The sequence below is a fragment of the Acipenser ruthenus genome, chromosome 29 (assembly GCF_902713425.1).
Source record: "Acipenser ruthenus chromosome 29, fAciRut3.2 maternal haplotype, whole genome shotgun sequence".
NCBI lineage: Eukaryota > Metazoa > Chordata > Actinopteri > Acipenseriformes > Acipenseridae > Acipenser > Acipenser ruthenus.
This window is the reverse complement of record NC_081217.1, coordinates 8,070,325-8,080,986: the sequence shown is the minus strand read 5'-3', so window position 1 is coordinate 8,080,986 and position 10,662 is coordinate 8,070,325. Positions and strand designations below refer to the sequence as shown.

The 10,662-nt window shown below is 36.4% G+C and overlaps 2 protein-coding genes across 5 annotated transcripts; one reads left to right on the top strand and one right to left on the bottom strand.

The window, feature by feature from the left end:
- Positions 1 to 684: 684 nt before the first annotated feature.
- Positions 685 to 3,082, bottom strand: LOC117433253 (acyl-coenzyme A diphosphatase FITM2-like). The gene is made up of 2 exons (XM_034055359.3): positions 2,792 to 3,082; positions 685 to 1,940 (listed from the first exon to the last, which is right to left on the bottom strand). The coding sequence occupies exons 1-2, from the start codon at positions 2,962 to 2,964 to the stop codon at positions 1,301 to 1,303; spliced, it is 813 nt and encodes a 270-aa protein (XP_033911250.3). The 5' UTR covers positions 2,965 to 3,082; the 3' UTR covers positions 685 to 1,300.
- Positions 3,083 to 3,155: 73 nt separating this feature from the next.
- On the top strand, positions 3,156 to 10,460 carry LOC117429729 (uncharacterized). Of its 4 annotated transcripts, none has more exons than XM_034049566.3 (6): positions 3,156 to 3,261; positions 5,988 to 6,106; positions 6,578 to 6,765; positions 7,409 to 7,480; positions 8,100 to 8,205; positions 9,092 to 10,460. In XM_034049566.3, exons 2-6 carry the CDS (start codon positions 5,989 to 5,991, stop codon positions 9,883 to 9,885), a joined length of 1,278 nt encoding a protein of 425 aa, XP_033905457.1. In that variant the 5' UTR covers positions 3,156 to 3,261; position 5,988; the 3' UTR covers positions 9,886 to 10,460. The 4 variants fall into 4 exon arrangements, with proteins under 4 accessions (XP_033905457.1, XP_033905473.1, XP_033905464.1 ...); XM_034049582.3 differs by lacking the exon at positions 3,156 to 3,261 and adding an exon at positions 3,268 to 3,883 and having other exon boundaries at positions 9,158 to 10,460; XM_034049573.3 differs by lacking the exon at positions 3,156 to 3,261 and adding an exon at positions 3,268 to 3,883 and having other exon boundaries at positions 9,143 to 10,460.
- Positions 10,461 to 10,662: the final 202 nt, after the last annotated feature.

Below are 10,662 nucleotides of genomic sequence, written 5' to 3'. Positions count from 1 at the left end.
TGATCATTGACTAGTCATTAAAATGACTCAAACTTAACAGTAGTGTCAAATATTAATTACATTACTGCCACAGGTCAAACTAATAATTAAATAAACAAATAAAACAGTGCAAGAAAAATCGCATAATCGTGTAACCCTTGTAGCTGTTCTTGTTTAAAACTAAACTAAAAAAAAATACTGCTACAATACTGCCATTATTCAAGCGACCGCACCCTTAACAATTAACTGGGTAACACCCACAGTCTTAGTGATATCTTAACATAACATACTCGTCCCTGTTACACCTGAATACCATGATCCTATACAAAACAGCAAGTCATGAACCATGTTTAATTTGTACAATAAATATACACTGTTTTATTATTTTATAAATCATCATTGTTACAGTCAGGTTAGAATTTTGTATAGAAAAGCCTGTCAGGTTATATTATAGAGAACATGTTTGTACAATCAGCCGGTTATCAAAACTAGTTTAATGCCAAGTAAACAATTAAAATATATATTTAAAAAAAACAACATCCCACAGGCACTTCAAAAGGAAATGAAGACAGCTCACAATTGTTGTAATCAGTTTGTTCTGTATTTTTAATCACTTCAATAAAACAAAATTTTTACAAAAGCTTAAGCAATTATGTACCGATTTTAATTGAGTGTGAACTAAAATATAAATGGTTTCATAACACACATATATATATATATATATATATATATATATATATATATATATATATATATATATATACACACACACACACACACACATGCAGTTCAGCCTGTCAGCTCTATTCTAATCATAGTTACAACAACATTCTATATTTCAAGCATAAAATACTTTGGTATTTCTAAATGAAGGTGTTAGCATGTAGTTTATCAAGTGTTCTAGCTCAAACATTTGAACAGACAAAAAAAAACTACTACCAATTCCATGAATCAAGATCAAATGTCTCCCAAAAATCTGTGGAAGAAACTAATTCAAAATAATTTTAAATATTTTTTTTAAAAAGAAAGAGGCAGCTCCATCACTTTTTTCTTTAGTATTAGAACATACTGCAAAAGTAGATGACATAAACATTTAATTGGCAGAAAGTCGCTGTACATGAAATACACAATTTTTTGATGTTTTATAATAGACAAAACATAAATTGAGCAGATAAAATGTATAGGGCACTACTACTGAAATACTAAATAAATAGACCTATTAAATCCATTTGTTATTTGGACCCAGTAAGGCAAATAAAAAGCATGGACTACAAGTATTTTAGTGTACAAACAAACAAACTAACTTTTGACAACTTATTCATTAGTCAGAATTTTGCGAGTAGCGTCTTTGGTTAGGCATGACTTTTCTTTCTTGTCTAGTGGGGAGTCCTGGGGAAAATGGTTTCTGGTACCAAATCCGGTAAGTCACGTACCACGCCAATATTCCAAAAGATGTGCCACAGAGTTTATGAGTAAAGTCATGAAAGTATACAGAGGTACAAAAGAACATCCAGATCCAGATGACTACTAGCACGTTTAAAGCAATATAAAACACACTAACAATGGCACGCACAGACTCAGGGGGTCTTTGGCTTATGTTCTTCAAGTCACTCATCAACGCTGTTTCTTCTAGGATTATAAGAGTTGAATATGCAAGTAAGAAAGAGTGCCCAGAGATATCATACCCACGCCAGAACAAGCCACTCTTCTTACACGCTAATTTAGAAGAGTAGTCCATTTTGATAATGTCCATCGTCTCTGATTCATAACAAGCGCCTGTGAGGTCTTCTATAAAAACAAAGAAATGAGTGCAAGTGTACCAAACCACTGTTCCAACCAGAAGTGAACTCAAACGCTGCAGGACGAACACGGGATCTTTTTTAGAGATGTAAAAGTTAGAGATGGAAATGAAGGGCAGCAGCAACCACAGCGTCCAGCCCCAGGCAAGCTTGACAAAGTACCTGTCAAAAAACAAACTAACTAAATACAACGTGGCTTACAGTACAAAGCAAATTTAAATTAAAACACATGCAGTAGTTTAACCCTTCACACTTTCAACACTGCAGCCCTGTAAAGCAACTCCACTCATGATGGCTGACATGTCATTTGGCAACATTAGTTAGTGCTGAGCTAAAGATAACCCCACAATATACTGAATGTAAATTAAATATACTAGGACCACTGCAGCTCAAGTGGACTGACATCAGTGACTTGTTGTTGCAAAGCCATTGAAACAAGGTCCCATCAAAATGTACTGCCTCTTCGGATCCCACAGCCCTTCAGGTAGGCTGCTATAAAAAGCAGGACTATTTTCAAACCTAAATACATACTGGAGTTTTAATGTACTTCCTCTGAGAGGCCTATCATTTGGCAGTTTCACCCATTCCAGGTTTTACCACAAGCCTGATTAGCCACAGTGTATAGTTAACAAGCTCAGGTTTGTCTTATTAAACTCATAGTAAAACCAAGAATGGACCAAACTGCTATGCATCCCTGTTTTGACATCATAATTCTGAGAATTGTTATTCTGGCAAAATATTACTGTGTCCTCGAATGCATTTTATAATACTTTTTTTTTATTTTTTTTTTATTGAAATATACCATAAATCCATAAACAATCCAGGGAAAAAACTGATAAAAAGAGTTCCCTTCTTACATACGTTTGAAAACAGCAGAAACTTACTTCACATGTATTCTGAAAAATATGTAAATTGTGAATAACCCACATGACCTAATAAATATTGGTTTGTCATTCTCAACCGATGACAAGGTGAACATACTCCCAATTCAGAGACTACAGTACAGTACTCACACGTTCAGGACATTCCTTTTGTTGTTAAAATACCAATCAGGGAGAAGCTGCATCTCCTTCAATAGGGACCCCGTCACTGTAATAACCAGAAAGATCCATTGCATATGTTTATGGAGTACTTTATTACTCCGTAATTTTTCACACAGACTTACGTATTTATCCAAGTCTGCCATTTTCTCAGTTAGCTCAGAAGATCTACAAATCCCTCGAAGTAGGCTTCTGACGAAGCTGGATGGTGATTGGTTCAGTGCCTTAGCATGTGACAGGGACGTTGATTTGCATGGCAATTAAACGGTGTTGCTTCATGATCTCACCAAGAGTGCGACGTTGTGTCAGGACGAGTTTATAGTTTCAACTAAGAGACTGCTGTGATTGGATACAAACTGAGAGGCTACGGCTGCTGTGATTGGGCGCGGAGTTTTGAAGCAGGGAGAGATTGGAGACGAGAGAGAGTAGACGGTATAAAGCAGGTAGGATATATAATACAGTTTATTTATTTTTTTACCACAGAATCTAATGTTGAATTGTTATGGTGACATTGTAGTATTTAATTTTTATTACAGTATTTAAGTATACAAAAACCGATTGGTATTTACGTAATGTGTATCCTGAAATATTCTCTTGAGAAAGAATATTGTATATCAAAAACTACAATAACATACATATATCAGATCTATTAGACTATTATAAAAGACAATAAATAATACAATGTCACCATAACAATCCAATTTATTAGATTCTGAGGTCAAAAATGAACTGGTATTTGCATAATTAGCTAGTCTCCCTGACTTGTTAAATGCCTTCTATACTTTCCCTCCCTGCCTCAAAACGCACCCAGTCTGTAGCGTCTCGGTTTGTATCCAGTCTAAGGTGAAACCACACCATCGTCACTACCCCGTTTTTATTGGGGCGTTTCTCTTCAGGAATACGGGTAGGGAAAAAAATGACGCAAACCAGTGTTCTGCCACTTTTTGCTTCCTTCGGGAACTGCGCATGCTCTTTTGCTACATTTGTACACTGCGCATGCTCAACACATCTACTATGCCAGAAATAACTACGCAACCCAACCAAGAGACGAAAAAGATTTAGAAGGTAAGATACTTTAATTTCTGCGACTGTTAATTTATTAATAATATTATTACCTTTTAGATTGGAAAATATTGCAGCTGTATAAAAAGTCTGACAAAAACCATAAAAAAATAGAAAGTTGCTATACTTAAACTGGCTCAGATCACTCAATTAAGTTAGTAAAATATTTTACACTTTTGTGACAGTTCCTTTATTATTCACATTGCTCTTTAAAAATAGAAAAGAAAATTGAAGTTTTGTATAAACGTGTGTGGTTGCTGACTGTTTTTCTCACTGGTGTGGTGGCTAAATCACTCCCCTCACCCCATACTCCCCTCTCGTATCACGTGATGATTTGTTTTCATATTGCTCTGCATTATTTTCTGTGAAAAATGCAATATTAAAACATGTTTTTGTTATGTATGAAGTACAATGACAGAGTCAAAGAATTCGCTGTCAATGTAAAAAAAAAAAAAAAAAAAAAAAAAAAAAACCAGTGTACTTTGTTAACTAAAAAATGCAAATCTAAATATTTTAATAATCTACAGGAAAACTTCTAACTGAACAAGTAATGCCTTTAACCAGTATTTTATACAAGCTAGTAATGCATTTAATGGTAATTCTGGTATGTATGAGAAAGATGATCCACCTCAGCTCTCAAGACATTTTTCTTCTTGTAATAGACAAGAAACGTTTGGTACTGTTAAATTAGATTTTAAGAATGTGACATCATCAACTGTGTGCATTATTACAAGGTTTGAATACTTCAAAGGGGGCTGCAGCTGATCACCTGGAGCCCTTCCTTCTAAAATTGGCTAGTAATATTATTGAATGTCCTCTGGCGCATTTGTTTACTCTATCCTACTGGAACCATACCAACATTGTGGAAGCTTGCACATGTGGTACCAGTATATAAGGGAGGCTCTCAAATGGAGGTCGTCATTTACAGACCAATATCATTGTTGCCTGTTCCGACAAAATGCTTGGAGAAGGTGGTGCTGGATCAGCTGAGAGCCTTTATTGACTCAAACAACCTGCAGTCCCCAATCCAGTCTGGTTTTAGATCAGACCATGGGACAATAACAGTAGTGAATGAAGTGATGATATTTCAAGAGGCTTGGACAATAAGCAGGTGGCAGCTGCAGTCTTTATTGATCTGTGCAAGGCTTTCGATACTGTGGACCACACATTATTATGTGATAGGTTTGGGGAATTGGGCTTGTCTGATAAAGCTATTGACTGGTTTCATAGTTATTTGACAGATAGACAACAACAGGTAAAGGGAGGAGGTATATTGTCTTCTAAGAGGTAAAAACGGTGTACCACAGGGCTCTATCCTGGGTCCAACGCTGTTTTCATTGTATATTGAAAACAGTGGGCAGCAGTGTGGCGTAGTGGTTAGGGCTCTGGACTCCTGGGGTTGTGGGTTCAATCCCAGTTGGGGGACACTGCTGCTGTACCCTTGAGCAAGGTACTTTACCTAGATTGCTCCAGTAAAAACCCAACTGTATAAATGGGTAATTATATGTAAAAATAATGTGTAAAAAATAATGTGATATCTTGTATATCTTGTAAGTCGCCCTGGATAAGGGCATCTGCTAAGAAGTAAATAATAATAATATTGATGTGTGTGTCGGAATCTGAATGGTCCATGGTCACCTACATGTGGATGATACAGTGCTTTATACTGCTGGATACTCTGGCACAGGCACAATTAAACAACAACAACGTTTTTGGAATTTAAAGCTGTTGCTTAATACACTAAAAAAACCTATAGTAATGTTTTATGGACCTAAATTTAAAAGTTTGAAACAAGACTTAATCCTTCCATTCATTGACTGGAGAGCCTCTTGAGGTGGTGGATAGTTATAAATATCTTGGGATGCCATTTGGTGCTACTTGTGTTTGTACTTGATAAATGCTCAGTTAGTAAGTATTATATATTTTATGCTGGAACACCTGTCCAATTTTGTGGGTTTACTATTACAAAAACAGTAACACACACACACACACACACACACAGACACACTTTTAAACAAAGTTAGGCGCCTCTAATCGTGTAATTAACGTTAGTAAGTTATACTTTGTATTATACTGTGTTTGTGATCTGTTTAATATTTTTCTTTAGAATGGAGCAGAAGGTTGAAGCTGTTTATAACTACCTGCAAAAAAAAGATTACCCAAATCATTTTACGAAATATCAACGGCAAAATCTCAGGCGTCTCGCTTCCAGTTATTCTTTAGAAGGTTGGTGCAGTTATTATTTATTTTCTTATTTTTCTTATTTTGGTTATACCAGTGTTTCTTTCGACTAATCATTAAGGGATACTTTTCTTTCATAATGTAAAATGCTAAACTAAATCGCAAATGCTTTTTAAAGTGTTTTTGTTTTAAATGTGTGGTCCTATATTAACTTACTGTTGAAATGATTATTGCGAAATAAAATGCTATTCTCTTTTCTGTTAACATACGCGATGCCTGTGGTTTCGTTGACGGATCAACAGTTTTCTATAGGTTTACAGCACAGACGGTGGATTCATTAATCAACAATCTCCATACTACCCCGCATTCCCCTTCTCTTCAAAGCCATGCAGTCACTTTTAGTTAGACGATTGGTAGAATTAATCATTTGAAAGATCAAAGGGTGATGTCACAGAAATGTTTTAGGTAAAGCGATCGTTTCACATTAACATCACCATTTTTATTTTAATCTTACAGAAAACACGTTATACCATTATACCAAGGGTGTGAAACAGAGGGTGGTGAGAACCGTCTCCGAGGCCTTAGATTTATTCAGAGAATTCCACGACTCTGCTGCTGGAGGCCACAGTGGAATTAAAAAAACAAGACATGCTTTCACATCAAGATTTTACTGGCCAGGAATGTCAAAAGACATTGAAGACTGGGTATGTTATCAACTCTATTTTTTTTTTTAATACAACAACTTTTAAGTAATGGGCATTATGCAAACCAAAAGATCGAATTTTCCACGCGAGTGACATTTAATGTGTGATTTCTTATTCAAAGATTGTCAAACAGTTTCTTAACAAGAGAAAAATAAAATACAAATCCGACACTGCGTGAATGACACCTGATGAGGTTTAGAAATACCTTCGAATTCCCGGCTAGCAAACGAACCTTTGAACCCAGCCCTAGTAGTTTTGTTACAGGGAGATTAGTGGTAATTCTGATCGATGGGAAAGTGTACCCTGATTATTGGACAGCAACTGCCAGTATTCTGATAGTGCACTAGCAACTCTTACATATATATTATGCTGTTAACACCAACATATGCTAAATACTGCAAGTGTTTCCTTTTAACTTTGGGACAAATGATTCTGAAAATTATAGCTATTTTATAGCCAATGTCAAGGTTGTCCTCTGGTTGTGGATAATAAGATGGATTAGTGGCACTTATGATTATGCATATCATTATTCAAGAGTGTTGTCAAATTTCCTGAAATCAATTCAGTAGTTTATTTTTAAATAACAAGTACACAGCACTTTACAAGTTTGTATGTTGTCATTCTTGAAATGTCTCTAACGCAGATTTCAAAGTGCGATAAATGCCAGAAAGTGGGGAAGTTACTCCACGTTGATACCCAGTTACAGAATGTCAAGGTAATGTATGATGCAGATGCACATTATGTCTACAAGTACAATTGTAACAGGATTTGAACATTCAGAATATTTTGTAAATTACATTTTCAGTGTTGTTCATTTATTATTGATAAATATCTTAAATGTCTAATTTTATACATAAACAATTGTGGCAATTCTTACACATGCATAGAATTTTAACATCTTTTCCAGCAAATACAGAATATGAAGGCTTGTCACGGACTCATAAACCCAATTGTTATGATCTGTTAAAAATAACAGTTTTATGGCATTTAGGTATCTGCTGCATAGGAGCTCTTTGACATGGACCTTACTGGATCATTACCACAAACAAAAATGGCCACAAATACAATTGAGCTGCTACCGATTATTTTTCAAAGTGGGTAGAGGGTTTCCCTTTGAAAACTAAAACTGCTGAAGAGGTACAAATTGTAAAATGTAGGTGTGTTTGCTCTAGCAGTACGCTGGTTACTTGACATAATTAACTACCACATTCTGAAACTAAAAATACAACTTGCCACAGTGCTGCAGTGTATATATATATATATATATATATATATATATATATATATATATATATATATATATATATATATATATAATTTTCCCCGTTTTCCAGAGCCCCCTTTGGGGCATTGGGCCCGTCCTCCCTGTCCTCTCAGTGGGCCTGGCTGTGGACACAGGTTTGTTACAGCAGAGAATATCATCACCCAAAAGTAAAGAAAGTAAGTTTGTTTTTTTGTTACTTTTGAAGTTCGTTTGTATCAGGTGTCAGTTTCATATGGCACTGAGGTTGCTTTTATTTATTTTATTGCATTGAAATAAGTATTTAGCATACTTCACATTAGTATTTCCAGCAAATTCTGTTAAGTTTTTGGTAATGCAATTTAATATTCACAAAGTTGTTCCAAACTGTTGGTGGCTTCTTAACCCCACTCTAGTACAATTTATAAATATCCAGAACTGTTTTGTTCTGTAATTGCTATGAAAAAAATACTACTAACAATAAATCAAGTCTACTGTACATTTAAAATATGTCCATCTTTTAGGAAAAGGTGAGACTTATGAAGTAATGATATTACACACCAGGGGGAGCGAATCGTTGTAGCTATCAAAACTCCATAAGTCTTACCTATTGTGCGCTTACATTTGCTATACAGGTCGCAAATGTGCAGTTTTGAAAGAAACATGTTTTACAAAACATGCATTTTCATTTTAAAAACTTGATATCTTGTACTGCGCAGTGAACGGTAATCTCTGTTGCAAGCGATGCTTTTAGGTAGTGTTGCACTTCCTTGGTAATTTCACATGGAGAGTGAAGTTGTCCCCACCCCTTCAACACTTTCTTTCTTATCAGTAAGCAGCCACCAGTTGCCCCATCCCAACTGACTGTCATGCTTTAGAGCCAGTAACATGCATTGACCCTGAAGACACTGCTGACGTGAAATCACCTGGGATGTGAAACATACCTGTTTGCTATAAAAAGTGTTTCTTTCAAAACTGCACAGTTAAGACATGTATAGCGAATGGAAATACACAGCAGATGAGATTTATGTGATATGTTGTTAGCTGCTGCAGCTCAAACCCAAGAATATTGTGTTTTCTCTGCAGTAGAAGCAGAGGCAGCAGCAATGTCACGGGTAGTTATAAAACAAGAAACAGCACCCCTGTCACCAGGTCCAGTCACAGCAATTCCCCCAGGAACGGCAGAGCTGTCGCTCGAGGAGCCCAGCACATCGGAAGACACTGCAGTGAGGTGTTTTACTGGAAGAACAGATGGAAGCAGAGAGATTCAGTTCCTAAGCAATATAGAACAAGACGAAACAATTAACAGGGGGATTACAGACCCTCAGTCACCTCCTGCATACTGGTACAAGAGAAACCCCAAAACCCCACCGCATTCCTGGGTAAATGAGCCCAACCAGGGTCAACCAAATCCAGAGAGCTATAGGATGAGTCATCAAGCTCACCCAGTCACCGAGGAGCAGCGTTTGTCGACGCCTCTGGTGTCCGGGATTGACGTTCTGGAAGGCCAGCAAAGGCAGCTGCAAGAGATCCAGGCTGTGAGGGCCGAACTAGGCCAGCTGCGAAGCGTTGTCGATGATCGACTGAAGGAGCTGACCTCCAGTGTCTTGGAAGTGGCTAATGTATTACGCCAGCTCATTCCCACCACTGCCCAGCAGGCTTGCCCAGCACAGAAAGGGGAACCCCCATGTGTGCGTTGCTTTCTTGACAGGGGGGTGCCTCCTGAGCAGCAGGGATGGGTCCGAGTGTCTTTCCCAGGCACAGAGGAGACATCTGCCCAGGGAAATGGAGAGAGAGCAAGAATCGCCACCACTCTACCAGTACCAGAAATTAACAGGTTTACTGGATCGTCTTCTAAGAAAATTAAAAGAGAAACTTAAATATCGTTTCAGAATTGAGCCTACCCTAACCTTTTTATGTATTTATTTTTGTTTGTTTGTTTTTATGTATTGTTTTCATGACCCTGAAACTCAGTATATAATGTAATATATATTTTATGATTTATTCAAAACGGATATTTATGTTTTTAAAAGACAACTTTACAAAAGTTTATTGAAGCAGTATACTTTTATGGTTTTTCCTGTATTATAGTGATATGTCTTTTGTTGTAGAATGTAATGTTGTACATTTAAATACATAACCTTTGTAAGTTATTGTTGAATAGAATGACTATCTCTTAATTTCCCTTAAGATTTTGTCTGCGTCAGTGGGGTTGATTTTGTTAATTGAATGAATTATTTTGGCCCTGATGAATGTAAAATGAAACAAGTTACTGGGTGTAACAGAAGTGTTGTGTAGCCTACAATGTGCCAGATATTTCAATTAGAAATATCGCTAGTGTCTCTCCTTTCATAAGCATTGTTCCTAAAATAAAAAAAAAGAACCTGACAATGCTGACAGTTATCAACATGTTTGTTAGACATTAAAGTGTTACACCAGTAGGTGGCAGTCTAAACTACGAGACATTCAAATCTTTTTTATTTCTCAGTTCATCTGTAAAAAAGTAAACATCCATGTGTGGTCTTGGTTATAGAACCACCTGCCAATTGAATGCAGTACAATGAAAGTGTCCATGTTGATGTTATTTGCAGTACAAATTACTGGTTATGTGAACAAGCACCGCATATAGTTAGGAGGTGTAATGTTAGGGTTAAACT